General features: G+C 38.5%; 1 protein-coding gene across 12 annotated transcripts; it reads left to right on the top strand.

Annotated features, from left to right (window-relative positions):
- Positions 1-89: 89 nt before the first annotated feature.
- Positions 90-25,676, top strand: agtpbp1 (ATP/GTP binding carboxypeptidase 1). Of its 12 annotated transcripts, none has more exons than XM_079251447.1 (27): positions 90-209; positions 1,832-1,890; positions 2,699-2,829; positions 8,036-8,103; positions 8,355-8,418; positions 8,703-8,849; positions 9,175-9,306; positions 9,448-9,541; positions 9,691-9,728; positions 10,000-10,208; positions 10,317-10,494; positions 10,736-10,777; positions 11,549-11,637; positions 11,949-12,065; positions 13,049-13,830; positions 13,921-14,004; positions 14,166-14,252; positions 14,493-14,641; positions 14,775-14,862; positions 15,363-15,507; positions 16,178-16,328; positions 17,260-17,440; positions 17,646-17,775; positions 18,247-18,378; positions 19,211-19,387; positions 20,227-20,378; positions 23,754-25,676. In XM_079251447.1, exons 2-27 carry the CDS (start codon positions 1,859-1,861, stop codon positions 23,923-23,925), a joined length of 3,771 nt encoding a protein of 1,256 aa, XP_079107573.1. In that variant the 5' UTR covers positions 90-209; positions 1,832-1,858; the 3' UTR covers positions 23,926-25,676. The 12 variants fall into 12 exon arrangements, with proteins under 12 accessions (XP_079107573.1, XP_079107569.1, XP_079107572.1 ...); XM_079251443.1 differs by having other exon boundaries at positions 18,247-18,411; XM_079251446.1 differs by having other exon boundaries at positions 14,163-14,252; positions 23,757-25,676.

The following is a 25,676-nucleotide window of genomic DNA, read 5'->3' as shown; positions in this document are numbered from 1 at the left end:
GAAGCTTACCTTTTCCATAAATATGCTTAAAACAAACCAGAAGATATACATCTGTAGTCTCGCGTTATTCCGTGGCAGCTTTTCTGACAGGCAGTTTTGTCTCATCACAACATCATCAGTAGGGCGTTTCAGCATTTACAAATAGTGGCTGACTCCTTATCTTGGAGTCGAGCCAGGTTAAACGGGACAACAGTTCCTCTTTCGGGCAGGTTCGTAAAATAACATTTTGTTGTTATAATAGCAGAGGTTTGTTTCTTTGGCTGGAAGTCGCCGTGTACTCTATATTTAGCATTACTGTTAGCGTATGCCCTGTTAGCTAGCCTGTTGGTGCAGACAGGCGGCCGTCAATGAGTGACTAGATCAGCAGGTGCAGGGGCTACTTTCTTCAACTATTTGACATTTCGGTTTAAAACAAACAAACAATCAATCAAAAGATGTCTAATATATCTTGTTTACAACAGTCATACAGGCTGATGTAATGACAGTGGGAATCAAGTCTTCACAGATTATGGCATTAAAAAGCTCTGAATGGTTATATCAGCCAGCCTTCTTGACATGTCATCTTTATAACTTTTTAAAGAAGACATCGTCTTATCAGAGGCTACATCTGTGCTCCCCCTCAGCCCAGACTTTATCCAAGCGTGATCTTCCATTATCCAGTGACCTGGCTGTGTTTAGTACAAGAGTGCGATGAGCTGTTGCAGTCTTAATCTACAAGCTCTGCAAAAGGCTTCGTCGAGGTTAGCTATTTTAGGTCAATGTTTTGTTTAAACTGATCTACACTATTTACCTTTTTTTTTTCTTTTCTTTTCTTTTTTTTTAAATAATTGGTTGAGTTTCTTTTAACATGTCTATCCTTTTGTTTGTAGCACATCAGAGACATTATCAAAACATTATCAGTTGTAAAGAATTAAGAAAAAGTGTTTGTCAGTTATCCCTGTCTGTCAGCACTGTCTGAATTATTTCTTTTAAGGCTTGGGAGCTGAACACTGAACCGTTGGTGTTTTATAGTTTCTCTCAGAATGATACCACTGAAATAAAATTACATGATTTATTCATTTTTGTCAAAGCTTTTTTCTGTCCTGCAGTTCTTTTTCCTGTAGAAATATGAGCCCTACCATATGTGGGGCTGCTCCATTGTTTTGTGTAAAATCACTCATGGGGCACTGCTCTGTGCTGTGTTTGTAACTGCAGTTCACTGATACACTGTAGCTACAAAGTCATATCTCAATGTATGGAATAATGAAGATTGATGATAATTGTACAGACTGTTGTGTATATAATATTAAATTTAAGATATTGGGAGAGAAGAGCTTATGGATTTAGTTTGTGGACTTCTTTCTTATACCTTTCAGACTCGGGTACAAATGCATTTTCATTTGAAAATTTACTTCAAGTAAATGTAATAAAACATTTATCAACACACAAACAAAAACCAGTAGAACATCTTTTTTCATCCCTTTAAGTATATATATTTTTAGAAATAAATGTCTGAGAACATATTTTTGTACCATGAAACTAGAATTTCTGCAATTATTTTATAAGAAGTGATAATTATTATGTTGTAAAAATTCACACTTTTACAACCCTATACAGATCAGTTTGCTACCCGTCTGGCACATATTTATAGAACGGTGCATTCAAAGCTGGGGACAGTTAAGCTTTATTGTCAGCTGGTTTGGGCATAGTTGTCTAGCTGGCCCCAACATGAATCCGTTGGGAATCCATTTGATACCCGGGTAAAGGTTAATCACACTTGTTTCTAACAGATGCAGAATGTTTATGCTTGTTCTTTTTCATCAGTGTCAGCTTTGTTTTCTTTCTCTTGCAGGCGACATGACATTTTGATGTGGTAAAAATGAACAAGCCCAAAATGGCCACAGAGAAAGGGTGAGGTTCATAGTTTTTTGTTCACATACTGTGTTACTGTGAGAACATTTTAGTTTATGGCTTGCCTGTATTGATGCCGAAACGCTATGTGTGGAGATGGTTAGGTGGTTCTCCCTGGAGCACCCATGTGAATTTGTCAAGACTAAAAATAATCTTTATTTATCTGGCTCATGTTTATGAAGGTTCTACATCTGTTCTTCCTTTTCCTATTCGGGCATTACTGCTCAGGCTCATTCTTCTAATTTTTTCTTTATTTTTTGTTCTTTTTTTTGTCTCTTGAGCACACTTTCATTTTCCCTCCTTCTCTCTCTCTCTTTATATGGAATAGAGATATTTTGCTCCACTGAGTATAATCAGAGTTTTGATTCCCTCTCCAGTGTTTGCCCTTGCTGTAACAACTGACCCTTAATCTCTTGTTTCCATCTGAGTGCCAATGGGCTAATATTATTAGAAAACGATGGGTCAGTACCCAGAAATAGTGAAGCACTAAGGGGCAGCCTTATTAGTTAGCTTTATTAAAATAATAAATAAATAAATCTTAAAAGAATATTTGAAATGATTTTTTAAAGGGGGATTAGCAATTTGTAAATTGTTTGGCACTTAGCATATGAAATCATTTGAAAATAAAGGGATGTTTTTGTTCTCCACAGTGAGTCCTTGCTACTTTGTATCACTTGTATAACAAATGCAATCTGTTCCTCTCAGGACTGATTAGAAGTAGTGACCTGATTATATTTGTTTTTCTTGATAAAAGTAGTGTTATGCAGTATCATGCAATATTTCTAAATGTAAATGTGTGTGTTTCCAGTGTTCCCAGTAACTCCAGGGTGCTGATGCTCCTGGCCCAGCTGGAGAAGATGAATGGAGAGGCCATGATGAGGGATGTTGAAATGGCAAGACAGGTTACAACAAAGATCCTTCATCTCATACAAACACAGGGTGAGAGCATATTCTGGACGTACATGCAAAATAATGAATCTTTATCCATGTGAGACAATAGAAAAACTTCATTTTTTAGAGGTATTATCAACAACTCTTGGTAGATGCTATCCATCAGAGGTCTTTGCATTTAATCAAAGTGATAGAGATAATTGGTTTTACTGGTTTCTGACATACTTGCATAATACTACATGTAATCCATTTTTTAAAAATGATTGATTCTCAGTAAAACTCAGAAAAATCCTTACATGACCCGACACAGGAGATGAAAGAAGAAAATGTTGCAGGGACCAAAAATCAGTTGTCCCCGGCTATAATAATAAATTAATATGGCGCTGCTCTATATCAATAACTTAAACAAGCTGAAGTTATTTCAAGACCAAACTGACTTGAGTAGGTTTCTTACTACTGCTTATATTTAGATTTTTTTTTTATGTTGTTGTTGTTTTTTTTGTTTTTTTTTAAGATCAGTAGTTGTTAGTTTTTGAAACCAACCAAATGTATTTTGAGATACAGCTTAAAGATAGTCTACATTTGCAGGTAAAACTATCTATTTTTTAACATCTTGATAAACTAAGTGGGTGAACGTTGCGCAGTTATTCGTTGTGTGGTATAAGAATTTAGAAGCTGTTTTTGTGAACCTAGGACATGCGGTCAAAGGAGGTTTTCGCACAAGTGAAACAGGCCAAAAACAAACAAGGTAATCAGAAAGTTGCAGCAAGAGTAATAGCTGAATCAACAGTTAAGGATTTCTGGGAAAAACATGACGCTCATTAGCTCTGCAGTTTGACAAGATGAGGATGTTTACAGTACAGTGATGCTTGATTCCTTGATGAAGAAAACTCCCTTCAAGGCCAGGTCATTTTTCATGTCTGTCATAACTAGACCGAACATAAAAATTTCACCCCAAGGTGCAAACCATACATAAGCCACAAGTGTTAACGTTAAAAACATGAAGTTAAAGATGAGTATGATGTACATGGTTAAGTAATTGGCCAGTTAATTACATACAACCTCTTAATTTTCTTTTTTTTCATGTTATTTTCAGTTATAAAACAATAGCATAACACAATAACTGTGTAAGCAAGAAAGTTTTATGAGTTTTAAAGGTGGTAAATGAACCGTGTGGTCATTTTGTTTATTAGTAGCGGCTGCAGAAACACATTTCACGGCACATTGTCCCATGTTAAGTTGTGCATGTGACAAATATAATTAGTTTGAGCTCAGTGTTTCTAGTGGATCAGCAACTAAGCTTGTGTGTTTAAATAGATGAAGTGGCCTTTTAGGGCTCTTTAATAGAGCCAAGTGTGTTCACTCAGAGATATCTTCTGTAAGCTTGAGTAACTGGCCGCTAGCGGAGACTAGTAACAAACGGTTATGGTCTGATAAGCTCCCTCCTTCCTGATGCCACACTGCTTCTTTTTCATTCCCAAACTTGTAGTGTTCATACAGTCAGCGAGTGAAGTATCATCATTCTAAGCTTAATTTTTCTCTGGAACGTAAAATAGAACTTCCTTTATTTTCCTCATCATGAATTTACATTAACCTGTCACATTTGAATAGATGTCGATGTGTATTGCTGGTGTTGCTAAATTGATTAATTCATTATAATCTATTTAGTGGATTTATTTTGTAAGTGGAGATGGGTCGTGGTGGTGGTAGTCAAGGTGTGGATGGACTGATCCAGTCTCCAAGTCTCTGATTACTCTTTAAGAGATCTGTTGAGAAAGCGATCTCATTGAGGCAGAAGACGGCATTGTGCCACATTTCAGTGTTGGACAGAGTGAAACATTAGTGTATCCCTGTTAGCAGGGCCCAGCTACTGTAAGTTTAGATTAATAGAAATATCAGTTTCACATTGTTGTAGTGCTCCAGCAGTCACTATATGTATCTGTCAAACTGACAAAATTAACTGACAGTTTGATAGTTGTCTCGGCCATTTATCACATAAAAATGTCAGGTATTATCAGGTTACTACTTCTCAAATGTTAGGATTTCCTGGTATTCTCAGTTGTAAATAGCAAAATATGTATTTTAAACTTTTGGATGCACAAAACAAGCAATCTGAAGACTTTTTTTTCTTTGGAATTAGAGTGGGGGGGTTTAAAATCAGATATTCACATGTTAATAAAAATGTTAAGCTGGTGCTTTCAGACGGTACTTAATCAAGACCCAGTTAAGGGATTCATGTCAGGCTTTAAATAGAGCTCGAAGTATGCTGTGGGGCGAGGGTTTTCAGCTAGTGGGCTTTTTCATTGTGGATTTTCAGAAATGAAGACAAACTTTAATCAGTTCGGCATTGCCGAGTCCACATGTGAAGCTGTGAAACAATTTAGCTAAGTCATGAGTTTGCATGTGTTAGGAATTTAGAAATTCCCTTCTTTCCATCTCACCTTTCTTGAATTTCATCTTTACTCTTGGCATAATTTGGTGCGTCTTTTCTCTTCAAAGGAGAGCTGTAGTTAATCCGTTATGACTGATAGGCACAGTGGAAAAGCTTGTCTGTAACTCTATCAATCATGATATACAGCTGTTCCCCTCTCATCTATGCTGAGCTGTCTGTCAGAGCCTCGCCTGCAGCCTAAACTTCAAATGTGTACGAGTATGACGTTGGTTTGAGGGAAGTGAGCCGGGGGGGGGGGGGGGGGGGGGGGGGGGGGGGGGACGGACTGTGACCCTGTTCACAGTAACTATACACTCCAGGAGGGACTTTGCTGTACACTTGTCTCAAGTTCAGAGTCTTAGGGGCTTATGAAGCAGTAAAGAGATACCTTAAAAAAGAACAAGGGAAAGCCAGGATCTGTAAATGGAGTAGATTCATATCTGTTAAAAAAAATGCAATAAAGATGTGGGTTGGTTTGGCAAAGGATGGATTCAGCCTTAAAAAGGTCTTGTGTTTACTGCCAAAAAATAGTTTCTTGGCTAATTTGAGAGTAATGTTGTCAGTGTTTTATCTGCGCAGACTGCAGATGAGTTCTGGAAACATGTAAGGGGAGGTGCTTATTGCCATGCAGTGTGTGGGCACATGGTAGAAGAGTAGGGGGATTGGGTTGACCAGTTGAAGAGATTACTTCTTGCCTTAGAGGGATAGGAACATACCAGTGAAGCTATAAAAGTGATTTACCTTTTGGCAACATATACTGTAGAGTATCCAACTCTGAGGCGTTTTGATTTACTGGAGACCAAAAGTTTTCAGAGTGCAGTGGAAGTCAAGCTGGCATTTTGGAGAACAGGACACGCTCTCATTGACAGCATTGGTGAATTCTGAGATCTTTGTTTTGAAATGGAGTATCGCTACACCAGGACATATTATCATTCTGCAGTCTCCTCAGACCCACCAGGTAGGATCCAGCATGGCAAAAATATGCTGGAAAATGACTTAACAACTTCTGATAGATGATGTCTCACTTGTCAGTCTTTAAATCCTCCAAAGCACAAGATTGTCACAACTGAATTGCAATCATTATCTATGCTTGCAATTTAGTGGGTGCTTCACTTTCAAATATTTTAGATATTTGACTTTGGTCGGGTCAAGTGAAAGTGAGAAGTTAGAACAAACACTGTGACTTGTGCAGCCGCTGAGCCTCAGCAGCTCATGCTATAGCAACCTTAACTTCTAAATTACAGTCATCTTACAAGACAAAAACAATGATGGAGACTGAGGTAAGTTAAAATGCAGCCAGATTAATGCAAAAGTATTAAAGTTTAGTTCTGTGTGTTTTCACACACATGCACAGTGATTACTTTTTAGGTGTTGAAATGCCAATTTGCTTTGAAGAGTTTTAAAAAGTCTGGCATGACAGATATGTGTAAAGGGGTTACTGATCTCCGGTGCACTGAAGTGTGTGCATACATGTTTGTTTCCACATTCTCAGATATGCACATTTGTGTGCATGTGTGTGTGTGTGTCTGTGTGTCTGTGTGTCTGTGTGTGTGTGTGTGTGTGTGTGTGTGTGTGTGTGTGTGTGTGTGTGTGTGCGCGCTTAGGCAGAGCACGCATCACTTGCATCTGTCTATAATTTAACCCTGGCATAATTTTGGGTGAGAGATCACAAGTTGTGAGAGCTGCTTACTCGACACATATCATCTCCATATACACCTGCTAATGACGCAGTGCATTTAGTGCCAGGCAGATAAACTCCCCAGAGGTAGAAGTCGTGCAATTTAATCCCCTGTTTCTTAAGATTTTTTTTGTATGAAGTCTATATTTCTGGAACAGAGTTATGACTTGTCGGACATAAAACTGAGGTATTTGCACTGATGGCTTCTTTTCATGCCGTCTTTTATAAGTGCTTTTACTTTATTTAAGTGATACTTCTATGGATTTTTCACTTTTCTCAGAATATAAATGTTGATTTTCAGAAGTCATCTTTTAAAATGTCAACTGTGCAGACTTCAGTATTAGGTTCGTTCCCTGTATTTGTTTTTGGGAGAGCTGATACTGTGCTGCATCAGAGTGTTCAAGAATCTGTCAGTCATTTCACACACCAAGCACAAGGCTTAAAGGTTTGGGGAGTTGATGTATAAAGTTGGAAACAAATGCAGTGGAGATTATCCAAAGACCTCGTCACCTTTTTTTCCCACGTTGAGTGGATTTCTTCTATGGATATAAAACTTAGGCTTCTCTGCGATGCAAAAATGTGCATTAAAGGTTAAACATTGGAGATGCTAAACATTAGTAGCAGCAAACAATTCCTGCTATGCAAAGGTACAACGGATTAATGCTGTCCTTACCAGAGAATGAGTCACTCTCCCTCTTTGTCTGTTGTAATCCGAGCTTGTATGAGTTCTATGTTGTGGCAACCAGTATGGCAGCAGTGCATGCTTTTGCATGCAAGTCCTTTCCTTACTGTTAAAAGCGTTTAGCCTTCTGTCACATTCCAGACTTACTCCCTCAAAAGAAATTAAGTTCTCCTAAAATAGCCACCCAACATAAGGAGTAGGACCAAGGTGAACATTTCACAACTTGATAAGCTACATAATTAAAGACTGCATGCTTGGTTTAGTTTGTTTTGGTATCAAATTCTCTTAACTTTTATGGGCATATATTGACGTTCTGCAGTTTTGCAGTATGATTTCATACTTTCCAATGTAATGATGGTGACAGAAGGACATGCTGTGCTAGACAGCCTTCTCCTCAGCTGTTTCTCCCCTAGTGTGTTCATTTCTGTCTTCACATCTCTGATCATCTTTACTTTGTTTTCAGAGAAGAGTGGGAAAGAGGTCATGTCCAAAGGTTCCAGTGGAATGGAGGTCATCTTGTCTTCACTGGAGGTCAGCTGACGTAAATCTCATAAAATATACTTTTTTTTAAATGATGGCAGTAAAGGGATGAAGTTGTATTACATGCTTGTAACACTCATGCAGTCAGTCATATCAAGCTCCAATACTGATTCTGCTTTCTGGATTGGACCCATAAACCAGAATTCTTCTTTTTTATAGATATTTTTTATTATTCTAGACATGCATTGTCATCCTTTTTTTAATTTTATGTTAACATGTGTATTTTATGTGACTTTTAACAGAACTCCAGGGATGTCCAGACATCGCTTAATATCTTGTACATCCTAATTGAGCTGCTGACTGTGGGTGAGGAGACTTTAATATACTCATGCATTTGTGCAAATATTTTATATGTGAACAAATGAAAGTCAAGAGTGATGACATAAATTTCTTGTTCTATTTTTTTAAGCCATTAGGCAGTAGAAAAAGGTATCCTACATACTTTGTCTCTTTAATAAAATGCTCAAGTGATGAAACATAATCATTTTTAGCTGGTGTCTGTATTTTGCCAGGTGGTTTTAACAAAGTCTTCAACTTGATTTCATCACCATTAATGCTCTTCCATTTGCGGTATTTTTTATTCGTCTTAGGCAGGGGCCGCAGAGTGGGAGTGTTTGTGTCTAAAGGAGGAACAGGAATATTATTCCAGGTCCTAATCTTTGCCAGTAAAGAGATGCCTCCCAGTGAGGAACTCGTGCTGCAACTTCATTCACTGCTGGCCAAGGTTGGCCTGAAAGGTGTGTTTATTGTCACAAAAACACACACAGGATCTTAGTTCTCGCACTAAGTGGACAACTAATGTTTGATTTCTGGACATTTAGATACTTTTCATTTGTCTCAGTTTTTCTTTTGCATGAGTAAAATTCATTGTAAGTTAGATCTCATGAATTCATTTAAGCAACGCCTCAAAGATCTGAGGAATAACTTTATAAACATACTGCAAAGATGTCTTTTTGTGTACGATAAAGCAAGGACTCATTCTTAAAGTGAGGAGATGAACAAAATATTGAAAAGAAGCAGGTTAATTCGGCCCATACTGATTTTATACCTTTGTGTGTTTAGACAGAAAGTTTGGAGTGAAGGCACGTTTGAGTGGAGCGATGAACGTCACCACCAACCTAATAAAACAGAATCTACAGAACACCAAACTACTCCTGCCCTGTCTGCAGGTTCTCAGGATTTACTCCTCCAACTGTAAGTAAATAAGTCAACTGTAGATTCATGCTGCACCTTACACGTCTTTATCTGCCCCTTTTCATGATGACGCAGAATAAACTTTAGTTTTACAAGAAAATATCTTTCTGTAAGTAATTTTTTTTTTTTTTTTACGTATAGCTGTGAATGCCATTTCATTGGGCAAGAATGGAGTGGTAGAACTTATGTTCAAGATTGTCGGACCATACAGCAAGAAGAGCACCAGCCTGTATAAGTGAGTGTCTGTCCGTTTAACAAGGCAGCATTGAAGCTAATGCATAACAAAATGGGGACATCCACGTCCTTAATGAGTTATTCAGCATCTCTCAGTGACATTTGCTTTATTGACCATGTAACCCATTTGACTTGTTTCAAAATCAACAGGGTAGCTCTCGACGCACTGGGAGCTCTGCTCAAATCCAGTGAGTAATTTGCTTTGTAGCATTTAATTCATGCTCCTTAGCGGTATAGTTATCCTTTTTTTCAGTGCCATGATAGTGTGGTGATGTTAGTGCAATATACTGTAGCTTACTTCTGCCTTGTTTTTCATCCCCATTTTCAGTAACCTTCTGTATTGCTAGGAAGCAAATGTTGTCATGTTGTTTATACTATTTACTCCATCACCCCATCCCACTGTGCCAGAATGAGAAGTATTAGTGTTTTATCTGCTTCTTCATTTCCTCCCCTGTGCAGAAACAAATGCCCGTCGTGCGGTGGATGGGGGCTTTGTGACCACCTTGCTCGCTCTGTATCTGGATTGGCATCGCAATGACTCGCGCCATCGCCATATGCTGATTCGTAAAGGGCTGCTGGTCTGCCTTAGGAACATTACCAACATCAAACTTGGGAGGAAGGCGTTCCTTGAGGCTGATGGCATGAGGATCCTCTACAACTCATCCGCTGTGAGTGAAAAACTGCATAAGACCTAAGAATCAGTCGTAGCAGGCAGGGCACACACACATGCACCGGGAAGCAGCTGCTCTTTACTTTGTGTGCGGTTTTGTTTGCAGGAGTGTCTCCCTGTACGAACTCTGGATCCTTTGGTCAATACTTCCAGTCTCATCATGAGGAAATGTTTTCCTAAAAACCGCCTGCCTCTGCCGACCATCAAGTCAGCTTTCCACTACCAACTGCCTCATGTACCTGCTGAGGGCCCTGTGGCCCAGCTGTACAACCAACCTCCAGGGGGTGAGAACATTGGACACGCTCACAAAGAAACATACACGCAGCTCACTAGAGTGTGCCCAACTTATTACAGTTTATGTGCACAGCTTTCATGATGATACGATGCAGACATTATTTCATCACATTGTTTCTGCTAGATTTTATCCCCCATCCCATAAAGACACAAATATTGCTTATATCCCTGGACCCACTAAATGGTTAATGGCAACACTCTTGACACTGCTGCACACAATATGCCTTTCAGGAAGAACAAGCCATCAGCTCTGCAACAAGCCCTTAAAGAAGGGTAAGACGTACGTAATCCTCAGATTACATAGATTCACTCCCTATTGCCGTCTCATTTACTTCACGTCATTCTATAACTTCACTAATCTAACACATGACATGTGTTAGTAAGGAAGATGCTTCATGCACATTGCAAAGAGCTTGCTTTTCACAGATAGACATTTATACTTGCATTGTTCTCAACTAATCTTCTTCCTACATTGTGTCTGCAGGCTGTCTGGTGAAATAGTTGAGCTTCTTTCCTCTTCCCTTAAACTTATTTTAAATCCAAAAAGAACATTTTTATTTCATGAGTCTGTATTTCTGTAGCTCATATCAGTTCAGGTGTCCACACATAAGTTATTTTCCTCCATTTATAGGAAAATAATAGTTTTGTCTGTAATAATTCTGTATTGTACATTACATTGTCTGGCAAAGTGGTGTCTCATGTTGAGTTCCAAAACAACATGATCTTCTTGATTCAACCGGGTAAAGCAGTGTCAGTCGTTTCATTTGTTCAGCTTTAATTTATATGTGAAGAAATATGTTCAGAATTTCTTCTCTTCTCCTGTTCACCCATCTCTTGATCATGGCTGCTCACATCTTTTATGTCAACATTTTCTCTAGTTCTGTCAAAGCTAAGAGATTAATTTCCAGAAAACATCTGGAAGTTCCTTTTTGAATGGTTGTAAATCAGCCCTATACACATTTTAAGGCATTAATAAAAACCAAGCTTAGGCAAGGAGATAGAAAAAAGATTAGTAATAGCCGTGTCTCCTTGTGTTGTGTCCAGTGGATGATGTGGTGGATGAAAGCGACGATAATGAAGAGGCAGATACAGATACTGAAAATGATGAAGATGAAAAGGATCAGTGCAGTCTGGTAATAATCAACACTGGCATGCATACACCACGTTTCACATGATAACATTATGTTTACTCACTTTGCAGTGGAAAACATGATTACATTTTCTCTCTGTTTTCATTTTAAGACAGAGAAGCTTAATGAGGTGTGATATCATTTTAAGGATTGTGAATAGTCATTGATAATCGCACTTCTTTTAATCTCCAGCAGAGGGCAGTCATAAATCAACTATCACTATGCCAACCATGCCTGTTGTCACACTCAGCACCCTGTTGCATTTGTAAAACGGCGAGCCTTCAGTTTTATTTCCTCTGTGTTCTGTCAATCAGAATGATGATATAGAAACGGACCTTAACAGGCTACATCCCAAAAGGAGTCTCAGCCGAACATATGATGAGTTGAAAGTCTACAGGAGATTCTTCTTAGAGTTATCTGAAGACTTTCAGGTATGTGCCACTGGATTCTTTGCTCTTGTACAGAAAACTTAGTTCAAACTGACTTGCTCTGTGTATCTTCCCTAATGGTGATGAATGGGCATGTTTAGCCAGTAGGTGAAACAGAATATAATGACTGGAAAATCTCGTTAACTGTTTAAAATTGGACATAAAAAGTCATCTTGAATTTGATAGAAGTAATATGTTGGTACCTTTATACAGCTTTCACAATCGATTAAGGCTTTTCCAGATGTATAAGTTGCAATAAAAGGGAGTGCAGTGCTGCCAGATGGGCCAAGATGACGATTATTCAGTATAAATTTTTTTACATGTTCTTGCACAACGATGTATCTTTCTGATATTATGTACGATACATGATGAAATATTCAGTCTTTGAAATGTTTTATAAGAGACATTTTTCACAATTCGTAGGTGAAGTTTGTGTGCAATAAGCTCTGCTCATATTTATTTGTGACTTGACCTGCCTCTCTAAGGTGCTCTTTTGATACCCAGTCAAGTTATTCACCTGTTGCCTGTTCACCAGATTTGTTGGGAATTTTTCACCCCTTTTTTTTTTTTTTTTTTTGCCCATGTCCCACCTTTGTTGACACTTATTGCTGCATTCAAATTCCAGATGAAGTATATGTGACTAAATTGCAAATAGTTTAACTTTAAATATTATGAAGTCTTTCTTTTGGTCTATTGAGTTAGAAATTTGGAAATACATTATATTCAGTTTTATTCAGAAATTTGCATTTTACTCAGGTCCCAACATTTTGGAATTGAGATTTTACAGAAGACATCTATTCACCTGAAGATAAAGGGAGGGATGTTGGCAGCAACCTGTGGCTGATTTGTGTGGATTTAATCTGAAATATGTTTTGATATTCTTACTGGCTTGTTTGCTTAAATGAGTTAAAATGTGCTTTATTGCAACGTAATTTCTCCAAAACAAACAATTCATAGCGATATTTCAATCTGTGTTCCTCCTACAGGGGTATAACTTTGACTGTTCAAAGACCACCTCTTCCACATCCTCATCAACATCCTTCTCCTCCTCATCAGCATCTACTCAGTCGTCTCGGCCAATCGTAGTGCCCACAGCTGCAGCCCTGTCCCCAAAACACATCCCCACACAGAGCTGTCAGGAGGATTACAACTCAATTAAAGGACATCACACTCAGCCACTTCCCTCTGCCCCCACTCCTACACACACTGCTCCTCTAACACCCCTCCAACTGGACTCAGTCTACCTCAGCAAGGACAAAGATAAAAAAGAAGATGTCAACATTCCTTCTCCAGATGGACGCACCAACTTGTCCTCCTTCAGCAGCTCTCTCTCTCAAGGTCAGATGATAGAACAGGAGCTGATGCGTCCATTGGAGTGTGTCTCTCTAAAGGACAGCAGGGATCTGAGCACAGAAGAAGGATCAGAGGTAGTCAAACAAGAAGGATCTCCAGTCTCCGCTACCCGGCACATACACTCCCCCTTACTCTTGGGGGGTATCCCTGCACGTCGCATCGGAGGAGGAGGAAGTAACTTGGGTTCAGACTGTGGCTCAGAGGGTGCTGAGGATGAAGGAGGAGAAGGTGCAGTTCTGGAGGTGCCAGACACAGCCCTCCTCCTCCCACTGCATGACCCTGATCTTTATGTGGAGATGGTAAAGGGGACAAGCTCAGTTCCACAGTATGCTGAAGTGGCCTATCCAGACTATTTTGGCCATGTGGCTCCAACATTCAAAGAACCTCTTCTGGAGAGACTTTATGGAGTACAGAGGTGATCAGCTAAAACAGTTTAGCATGATGTTTAAAGTCTTCATCAGATATAGGAGCAGCAGAGTAAAGCGGTTTGTGTCTAACTCTGTAGGTCGAAGATATTCCAGGACATCGAGAGGTTGATTCATCCCAATGATATTCTTGACAAAGTAGTTTATGACTTGGACATTTCCAGGTGAGTTTGTCTGAGTCTAACTTACAGGTTTACATGCCTTTAGACAAAATGTATTTGAAAATAGCTGATTGGTTTTATTTGTCAGCCATTTGCTGAGTATTATAATCTCCTATTAAACGTGCCATTTGTCCCTTCCTAATGCTCTCTGTCTGTTTTAGTAGTCCTGTGATTGAAGACAATGGTGAATCTCTGAGGTTCAACTCTCAGTTTGAGTCGGGCAACCTCAGGAAGGCAGTCCAAGTTAGGAAGTAAGTAGAAAGTGTCATCTTTTCTTGTGAAGAGTTAAAAACCTCAATTCTGTTTATAGCATCAGGTAGATCCGTTTTATGACATCACTGATATTTAGAGTTGAGTTCAACTTTTTAGTGTTTCACACAGCAGATTTATGTTGATATATATATATTTTTAACTAAGATGTTTTACAAGCTCATTTCTTATGGCGGATGTTGGAGTCCATATTTATAGATGATCTTTTTGTATTTTTCCAGATATGAATATGACCTGGTGCTAAATTCAGATATAAACAGTAATCACTACCATCAGTGGTTTTACTTTGAGGTGAGTGGCATGCGTGTTGGGACTGCTTACCGCTTCAACATCATCAACTGTGAGAAGTCAAACAGCCAGTTTAACTACGGTGAGAAATGCAACATCATCTGCATAAAAACGAAGTTATCAGACATTTACATAGATAAAATATGACATAGGATAGTGCTAAATGCAACAGATATTCCAGATTTGTGTGTTTTCTTACATGTTTGTATGTGCAGGCATGCAGGTGCTGATGTACTCGGTGCAGAAGGCCATCAGTGGCAAGCCTTGCTGGGTTAGAACTGGAACCGACATCTGTTACTATAAGTGAGTCCACACAGGGTTTTGTAGTCATGTAGAAACAAATAATTCAGGGAAATATATGGTACTATTACAGCACCACTTAGAAGATTATTTCTAATTCACGACTGCACATTTTACCATCTACATTTAATGTAGCTACAGCGCAAGCATTTTACCTTGCAGCATTGATAGAAATTCACATTTCTTTCTCAAAAGTCTCCTTTGGATAGATTTTTTTTCTGTCTGCTACACTGTTCCTCCACTTAGACACTTTTTCTTGGCAGAAATATATTTAAAGTTGCATGTCTTTATACTTTATTTTTACTGTATTGGCTTTCCATGCAGGTCTAATATGAGCTGTATCCAGCTGTGCCTTCATTGATAACACAATTAATCATTTGTGCCTGTGTCACTAAACTTATCAAAATTTGTGAAATTGGTTCAGAAATACACAATGAAATTATTTATCGAATGTTACTGTTTAATGTTGCGCTTTGGGTGCTTCTGTTCCCTCCTCTCCATAGGAATCACTTTGCAAGGAGTTCCATAGCAGCTGGTGGACAAAAGGGAAAGTCCTATTACACACTGACTTTCAGCGCTAGCTTCAGCCACAAGGATGATGTGTGCTACTTTGCCTATCATTATCCATATACATTCTCCACACTTAAGGTAGTGTTACAGTACCAGTACTACAATGTCAGTAAAAGTTTAGGTTCCTATAAAAAATGTTAGTTCTCATCATTTCCCCGGCAGGAAGAATATGGGATCGTTTTCTGAGTGTTAACTCATGTTTTGTTGGCTTCATACTCAGTTTGTCTTTTATTCTGTTGTTTTTAAGTGTGTCAAACCCAGAGAAAGTCCCAGACAGACACTTGATGAACCTTAGCTCCCATAGTCTCGGAGTATTAAGCTTCATTCCTCAAGAGCCCCAGTCCTGCAGGTTTTAGATGTACCCATGATCTAGCACACGTAATTCAAATTAAATGCCTCCCCCTCAACAGCTTGTTTGGTTTTGCTTGAGCATATTGACCCATCAATCTGATTCAGGTGTGCTGCATCAGGAAAAAATCCAAAACCTGCAGGACAGCAGCCCTCCAGGACTGACTTTGGACACAAAGCCTGTTGTCTTGTTATTTATATATTCAGTAACTTTGGAAGGCTAATTATTGCAAAAACAACAGAAAAGTCCAGTCTGGCTTAATTGCATGTAATCTTATTCCCAGTTTTAATCATAAAGTTTTAATTAAAAATGTAACATTGATGCACTAAATGAAGGATGTAATCAACTGGCCTATTAAGAGAGAAATAAAAACTATTTATAATTTGTCTTTACATGCAGATGCACCTTTCAAAACTAGAGGATTTGAGGACCCCTCAGATCTACCTGAGGCAGGACGTTCTGTGTGAAACCCTTGGTGGGAACAGCTGTCCTCTCCTTACCATCACTGCCATGCCTGAGTCCAACTCCAATGATCACATCTGTCAGTTTAGTAAGTTAATAAATCTAAGTGTACATGCTGTACTTGTGGTTTTATTTATTGCAAAAGTTTCATGTGTTCTGGAAAAACTGGTAAAAATATGTTTATCAAAATTGCGCCTCTCTAAAACTATAAAAAGCAGTTGAAGAGCAAAGAGCTCAGTCAATCTGCTCATTTCCACACATATTGTGAGAAATCATTTTAAAAATTCCTGTGTGCTTCCAGTTTATTCCCACAAGTTAAAGGAATCTCAGTTGGACCAAGACCTATTCTCAGAAGAAAAAAAAAATCATCCATTAGTTTTTGTGTAAAGTTGCTAGCAAATGGCGGGCAGACAGACAGTCAGATGAATGCGGGCAGGAGTATAACCTCCTGGCAGATGTTAAGTCAAAAAGGGAACAACATCATGTAATACGTGACAGATTGTGTTAAACTAAATGGATTATTGTTTTTGCTGTGCATTCAGTGGAAAGAAGGGAAAATAATTCAAACTTAATCTGGAAAAGTCCTAAATGCTCTAGAAATAACTGTAAAAAAAGTTGCAATGTGAAGCAAAATTAGGATGATGAAGATTGTTGCCATTTGTATGATTTTTTTTTTTTTTACTTTTTATGATGTCCCCATCTAAAAAAAATGTATCAACCTTTATGTCACTTTCATCCAGATCTGTATTACTTTCATTGAGTTTTTAAGATGCTTTGCACTCTTTAAAACAAGATGGAAATCAAATAATAAATGACATGAAGTGGTTTTTTTTAAATAGCCCAGGATCATTAAGGTGAAAATTGCCAAATATGAACAGCCTTGGAGTGTCAGGACACATGTAATTCCCAAAATGGTTCTCACTCCACTATTGTTTGCTGATGCTGTTTCCACGTGGTGAAAAACTTTAAATTCCTGTAAATGTGTTCATGCTTTGCACTCTCTCACTCTCCCTGTTTAGGAAATCGTCCACTGATCTTCTTGTCAGCCAGAGTGCACCCTGGAGAGACCAACGCCAGCTGGGTAATGAAGGGCACGCTGGAATTTCTGATGGGTACCAGCCCACTGGCAGCCAGCCTGAGAGAGGCCTTCATCTTTAAGATAGTCCCTATGCTCAACCCTGATGGAGTTGTAAATGGAAAGTGAGTACAATAGATGACTCCAAATCAATACACCCTTGCAACTTTCAGGTATACACTCATCTGCTGAACCTGGGCCTGCACAGTTGTCACAACTTTATGTACAATTAACACACATTCAATTTGTTTAAAGGGATTCTCTAGCTGTTGCTTTGTTGATTTCTATTCTGTATCCTTCCCCTTCTCTGCCGTCTCCTTTCTGCTGTAGTCATCGTTGTTCTCTGAGTGGAGAGGATTTGAATCGCCAGTGGCAGAACCCCAATCCTGAGCTCCACCCCACCATCTACCATACTAAGAGCCTGCTGCAGTATCTTGCACACATACAAAAGGCACCTCTGGTATGACCTCTAATTAACTGGACTTAAATGACTGTGGGGTATTTCGTACTATGGAACATTATTTCTCATTAACCTCTCGTTCACTGCCCGAAACGTTTCTCCTGTTCGGCTTCACACTCCGGTCACCTGCACGGCCACCGTATTTTTAACATCACGTAAAGTTTTATTGCAAACAACACCCTCTGCTGGCTTCTGAAACACTTTGTGTGGGCAAGTTGGATTTAGTAAGATGTTAATGGTTTGCACTAGATATGAAAGTGATTAAGAGCAGGTTCAATGCAGTCTCATTATGTTATTGGTGGTAGTACCGCCTCTTTCAGTTTGTCATTTGTTTTTTTTTCTACATATTTTTATAACCGCTTAAATTCAATTTAGTTTCGAAAAGATTATCTGTGATGCATCATAACCACCTCTGCTTCTCTTCTTTCTGTGTGTTTCTGTGTGTGTGTGTGTGTGCTTATAAATGCATAGGTGTTCTGTGATTACCACGGCCATTCCAGAAAAAAGAATGTGTTCATGTATGGCTGCAGCTTGAAGGAGACAGTCTGGCAGACCAACATCAGTGCATCTTCGAGCGACTTACAAGAGGACCTTGGATACAGAGTAAACACACAAACACAGAAATGTGTCTCTAAAGTAATGAACACTTACAAGATCTTTCCCCCTGCTCTCTAGTATTTCTCAATCCAGTCATTTTTATGTGTACTAACTAGGACAGACAACCATTACATCTGCATATTCTGAGTTACCATCTTCCTGTGTATTTTTCTGTTTCGTTTTGCTTTTTACTCTCATCAGCATGAATCTGACTAACTTAAAATTGTTTCGCAGCACAATACTCAATACACAATAATCTGAGAGATCTATGTTAGCTTGTGCAACTTTGCTGTCTGAAGTAATGCAAACTGAAAGTTTAAAACGTTTTATTCGGTCCCAGTTTGTGCAGTAATGCCAATAAAACCAACTGCAACCACATTTCTGAGACTGAATTGTCATGCTAAGTTCTGATCTGTTAAATTAGTATCTCAGGTCTGGGAAGCAAGAACTTGTGCAGATATCAGTGTTTCCCCAATATTTTTGGGAACAGGGATTGTGGTGGCCGATTGACGGCAGCAGCCGCCAGTGTACGGCGGGGTGGCCAATGGATATCGTTGTGCGAGATATGGAGAGGAGGAGATAAAATTAACTTGACCTTCTTGGGATTGAAGGGGTTGCCATTGGGGGCTCCCCCCAAAATATGATGGTCTGGAAAATGCTGAGATAGGTTCTAAGCATTCAGGGCAAAGAGTAAAAGCCTCTTCCCAGAATTTGCAGGATAGACCAAAAGATTTAGCATTTTCGTGACGGCGAATTACTCTTTTCCACTGCTGCTGCAGTGAAAAACAGCAACATGCACATAAACACAATAATATTAATGGATTTGTCCATTTTTCAGACACTTCCTAAGATCCTGTCCCAGATTGCTCCAGCCTTCAGCATGGCTAGCTGCAGCTTTGTAGTGGAGCGCTCCAAAGAATCGACTGCCCGTGTGGTTGTATGGAGAGAGATTGGAGTACAGCGCAGCTACACTATGGAGAGTACGCTGTGTGGCTGTGACCAGGGCAAATATAAGGTATGTGTGAAGAGTATCTATTTATTTTATATAGGATTATTTTTAAGGAGTTCATTAGAGCATTCTTTTTTGTTTTTTCTTTGGTTTTTTTTCCAATTTTTGCTCATTAAAAAATTTTGTTGAGATTGTAACTTTACTTTTTTTTCTACTACTTGTAACAATTGTAGAGCCATTCAGGGGAAGGGTCACACATAGATCTCCAAATATCCACCAGGTGGAAGTGTTGTGCTAGTTTTCCCTCTCCTTTCCTTTGATTATTCCGTGTTCCTTCTTCTGCCTCCTTTTTGGCTTCATTATCTCCTTTTCTTCATGTCTGTCCAACCCAGCAGATTTCTTTCCTTCTGAATTTTGCCAATGTCAACAACTAATATACCGGTATTCAGAGTTCTTGGATGCTTCCACCTCCTCCTGTGCAGAAGTGTTTGTCCAGATGTGCAGGAACTGATGTCCACTGAATTGTAGCTCCATATATTTGCAGTCAGGCCAAGTGAAGATGTTCCTAGTTCTGCCCTGGGGAAACAAAGAACATAAAAGATTTTTGGGTTGAGCTGGAGTTTAACTTTGTGTGTGGCCATTCCTTAACAAGTCTTCATTCACATGTATACTTGAACAGATTATTGAACTTGTATATTTAACAGTGTCAGTTTTCTTATGGTTATGGTCATTAAAACAAGCACAGTAATAGGATACACATTTTAAAGTTTATTTTAATTAGAGCTAGTTATTTTGGAAAATATACAGAAGCTTGACGAAGTTGCATGAGTGATTTTTTTTTTTTTTTTCTGTGAACAGATGTGTGTTTTAAGTATTTTCCAATGTATGTTTTTTCCCCCGTCCAGGGTCTTCAGATAGGCACCAGAGAGCTGGAAGAAATGGGAGCTCAGTTCTGTGTGGCTCTGCTGAGACTGAAGAGGCTGACGGGTCTCCGTAATCACCAGCATCTGCTGGATTTGGAGAGCGATATCATCGGGACGCATACGAAGGCAGTCAGGTTTGTAATGAGGAACTTGTTACACACACATTTATTTATGAAGCACCTGGAACCTGATGTGTGGTATTTGTAGAAGGTGGTGTGGTTTGAGTTTACATAAGCACAAAGCCAGTGAAATTTCTTTTCATTATAAGCATTTTTTTTTTATGTTCAGGCTTTTCTTTACATCTCAGAGTCAATTGGCAAATTGAAAAGTGTCAGTTCATGTCTTTAGTCATCAGAGCTGTGCTCACTCACAGCTCTACATCACGACAAAGCAGCCACTTAAAAGTTTTGTCTTATTGAGGTCTCTCTGATAGTATACATTACATAGTCATTAGAAACGTTTGTAAAAATACTGCAATCAGTGCGACCCAAGCAGATCTGAAACATGTTCATAACTTCATGTGTGATTATATCATTCAGGACACTGATTGTAATTAAGGATTTGGCAGGAATGTTATTAGCTTTCCTGCTCTGAAATCTTCTTTGTTTCCTCCAGCTCACAGTGTGATTTAATCTGTAAGACTAGTTGCATTTAGCCTGAGGAGTTCCGATCCATCCACACCGGTGGTTATTGGTGTATTGTAATGTGAAGTGAAATACTTGAAACTGCACATGTGATCAGACTTTCCATGATGTATGTTGAAGCTGTGTGAAAACAGCATCAGTGTTACTGTCTACTTGGATGCTGGTGCTTCTGAGACAACAACAGTTTGTTCGTGATGTGTGTCACTGGTAAATTGCCAGTCTGGCTGTTTGTGAGGGAACTACCCATGAAAGAAATAGGCAGGGCATATGAGAGGTTTTCAGAGCCACTTCAAGTAGTCAGTGGCTCAGGTCTGCAGTGAGGATTAAATGCACATTGAATATGTAAATTAGCCTCTCTGTCTGCATGGCCAGAATACATTTGCATGCTATTATACTCTTAAGTATAACTGCATGTAAAGAAAACTGCCCTGGATGGGTTTATAGTTCAGGTGTAGGACAGATGTAAGTCTTATTACTTTACTGGTAGTATTTAAAGAAATGTTCTGCACATCAACTTTATATCTTTGGATTTTCTTGTTTTTTGTTGTGGTTTTCTTGTGTGTGTGTTTAGTTTACAACTCCAGTGCTGTGTGAATAATAATCAAATCAAATTAAAACAATGAACCATTACTTCTTTAAATCTCTGGTAAAAGCAATCATACATTCACCACTCATCCAAAAATGTATCAGTGGCTGGTTTGTTGTTTTAATGAAGGAACATGTCATTCTTTTTCTGGTTCCAGTTTTTAGAGGATATTTTTTGCTTTCTTTAAATTAGCACATTGCTTTTTACAAGAGAAAAATTATTGTTTCAGTGTTTTCATTTCTGTTTTTGTGGTCATGCAGATGTAAGCTGGAACTTGTTTGAATGTTTTATCTTCTAGTTTAATTAACGGTTGGAGAAATTGCCCTGAGAACGTGCCGTTTTCTGACATTTTACAGTCCACAACAATTAACTATTTGTTAATTACAAAGATAATTTATAGCACAAACCTTAAATGATTTTCTACTTGCGGTCATGAGTCAATTATGTTTTATGTGACTTTATGATGAAAATAGTAAATAGGAAAGTATTGTTCTGATAATCCTTTGCCACGATGCAAGTGCATCTGCGGGTTTTGGAAAGTTGTGAACTAGTGAGTTATAAACAAATACTAACTACATTCCTCATCCAAACAAAATGCTTATTCAAAAAAGGTAATTATACCCAAGTTGTTATCCATTATTAAAAGAATGCACCACACTATGAGTCAGCATTGCTCTGCTTCATCCTTAAAGAAAAAAATAACAAAAAAAAAAAAAAAAGAGCCTTTCTACACAGCTTCACAGGATTTCTGATCATCTTGACTAAAATTACCAATCAAGAAATGTGTGGCCCACACAGATTATATTGCTCCTCATTCTGCACCGCCACTAAATTATTAAACCTGTTCTGATGCAAGCTGTGACCCCCAAGCTTATTTTCATTTCTTTTTATTTTACAATGTCAGCGTATCTCAACAAAAGATTTGTGAAAGCGGTTGATTCAGAAGAATGGCTTTATACGCAAAACCACTTAATGCATACATCTCTTTCTGCCAGCCTCTCCTTGTCTCTCTCTCTTACTAACCTATCTACTCTCATATTGATATATTCATTCATCATTTATGTGTCTGATCATTAAGGGAGTCCAAAAGTGTTTGTGTGAGTACCCTGTGGGATTGGTTGCTCTCTTCCTGGATTTATGGTTTTATGCGTGGGGCTTGGTATGCTAGCACTTAGCATTTAATAGAGCTTACAAACGATGTTTGTGGACACTGGGAGGCGTCTCTCGATATTTACAAATATGTGGATTCGGGAATAAGTTTTTATTAATTTCTGTTTGGTTCGTTGTCTTGGGAGGGTGGGGTTAAAAGACAGTTAAAAGTTGTGGAGGTTTATTTTCTGCATGTGTGTGGAGGCTGTTCAGGTCTTCATGTTTATGCATGATCTTGGATGTCAGATGACTGCAGCTGGATAATTCTGAAAAATAAGCTGGGTTTGATATGGCTGTAATGGCTTCTAATGGTTGATACACAACTTTCTTCATCTGTTTGGATAACATTTTGTCCATCATTACACACGCTTACCATACATGTACTGATGCACAATTTCCCTGTATCTCCGTCTGTGTCATGCACTCACACAGTGGGGAGATTGGTGGGAGCTCATTGTCTGAGCCCCCTGATCGACTGTCTCCTTGGGATCACATTTCAGACCATTAACACCATTAAAAACCCACTAAAGCCACTAAAACCTCAAAGAACCAGCAACCATTTAACCATTAAGACCCAAAGGAAAAAAAAACAGCCTAACTGGTGAGAGCTCATAAGCACCGTTTGTTATCAGATGAAATTTTATTATGGTTTAGAAATGCATGTTAAACTCTACAATTGTTGTTTGTTGGTTTTTCAAGTTATAGTTTCACTTAAAGTCATTTTTACTGCTTTATTAAGGTTTATTGGTTTATGAGCCGGAATTGAACCAGCTGTAATTTTCCATTCAGATAATTTGTTAAGCAAAATTATAACAAAATCTGTTTTAGAGTTTCTCCAGAGATTTTCTGCTTCTCTTGTTTGGTGTGCAGGATACCAGTCAAAAATGACAAACAAGATCAATTACCGCTTGCATACTTATAAAAATGTATTAATCATCAGCCCCACATACATATTCGGTTTCTTATTTTTGACATTATTGCAACATAAAGCAAAACTGTCTTTGTTTTTTTTTTGTTTCTAAATGAAAACACTTTTCGGTCTTTTTTAATCAGTCATTAAATAGTAGTTAAACGTTGTTATCTGTAACAGATCTGTTGCAATGATGGTTTTTCTTTCTTTGGTTATTCAGCAGCTGCTCAACTACCTATGTGTTGGAAGAGGATGAGCCATCCTTTCTGGAAGCTATAGACTACAGCGCAGAAAGCAACGATGAGGATGCAGAGCCTGAAAATGAGCTGGCTGGAGAAGTTAACGAGAATCAGGATCAGCTGTCGGACTCTGAGACTAATCACAGAGACTAGTCCTGATGTGCCCATCACCTCTTTATTTGGGATTATTTGAGTGAAAAGTGGAAGACTCTCTTTGGCTTTTCACTTTTTCTGGTCAATAACAACTAAATCACACACTTTAACAAAATATACTTCTTCCCTCTTCCTTCCTTCATGTCAGCCCAGCATAACTGATACATTGGTCCTGAATGTGCACATCCCCACCTGCCTTTCTCTTAAGGTGCACTTGTATAAACAACAGTGAGGGTTGATCTCAGTGAATGTTTTCACCTTTTAGCACCATATTATAGCCTTCATAGACACCAGACAGCCTCTGAGATTCACATGTAAAAAAAATCAAGCTGCAAACAGCAGGCACCACCATGCTTAACTTAAACACTCACATATCTGTGTGTTCTGTAGTTTGTTTTTAAACTCCTCTCACTTATTAAAAAAACAACAACAAATATGCCTTCAAGTAAGAGAGAAAAGCTGTATCTCCTGCTGTAACCAGAACAAAGAAATGTCCTTTATTATCCATCACATCATGTAGTTATCCAGAGTCCCATAACAGTAAGAACAACAAAAACCTCATATGCAACTACACCAAGGCAGAGATGCCACCTTTTCTCCCTTGCAACCTCTCCCCCTTAGACCACAGTGCATACAGGGTGATCACTCGTGTGCTGTTTGCCTTTCTTTATCCAAAACTATTTATATCACATGAATGTAGACCTTGTATACAACATAAATGCAGATGAAAACACCACAGAAGTAGTTGGGCTTTTTCTGGTCACATACAGGTGTTAGACAATTAGATGGAATGTATAAAATCCACACGTACTGTCAGTGTTGCTGTTGTTTTAATAATAGATGGTGTTTTATAGCCGTAACGAACAAGCATGAGCTACAGTGATCCAAAAACATGTTTTTGCACTTAAACAAATGTTAAATATGAAACAAACAAACAAAAAACAAGCAAACTTATTGAGCGTTTACTCACTTTACACATCAGAATGAGTCACACCTGAAGTTGTCAGAGCTCTGCCTAAAGTTGGCGGTCACATGGATGCGATGGTTGAAAAAGAATATACTGGACTTTGCCTCAGTTTTATTTTCTCTCCTGTTTGTACATTTTGTGGATTTGCTGCAGAGTCCCAGGCAGAAAAACAGATGGTGCTATGTATTTAAGGTATGAAATAGTTTTCTTTAAGTTCATGAATATGTGCTTCTCTTGCTGTTGTACAGATGGTGGATGGCTGGCTTTTTTTTTTTTTTTTTTTGCTTTATTTGTGATTAAGTTCCTAGAATGCATCCTGTGTGTTTGTATATAAGTATTTTTTATTGTGTGAGGTCATAATATGTGTATGTGTGGAGGAGAAGGTTATTCCATTATTCAACTCAGCTAATGCTCTTACCCTGCGTTTCTTCTTTCAATTTGATTATCCACTTTTACTCCTTCCAATCCTTTTCTCTTTTTCCATCTAAACCTCATTCTCTCTTCTTTTTCTGTCCCTTTTTTTTGCTCCATGTCTTTCCATATTCTGCTCTTGAGCATCTTACATTGGTACGTATGCCTGTGAATGTGTATGAATGTGAGATCATATTACATTACAGTTGTGTGCGCTCATATATTTGTTTGAAGCTGTTTAAATGGACAGTTGTTGATTGTTTTGCTTTTTTTTTTTTTAAATGTTTTTTTGTGGTAAACAAGCAAAGGTACCAGCTGCTTTTAAGTTAATTGTGTGAGAGAAAACTGAATCTGAGAGTGAAAGCATGGGAAA

This window comes from Telmatherina bonti (assembly GCF_933228915.1).
Source record: "Telmatherina bonti genome assembly, chromosome: 13".
NCBI classification, from domain to species: domain Eukaryota; kingdom Metazoa; phylum Chordata; class Actinopteri; order Atheriniformes; family Telmatherinidae; genus Telmatherina; species Telmatherina bonti.
Note: the sequence above shows the minus strand (reverse complement) of the source record. Positions and strands in the feature narration are given on the sequence as shown.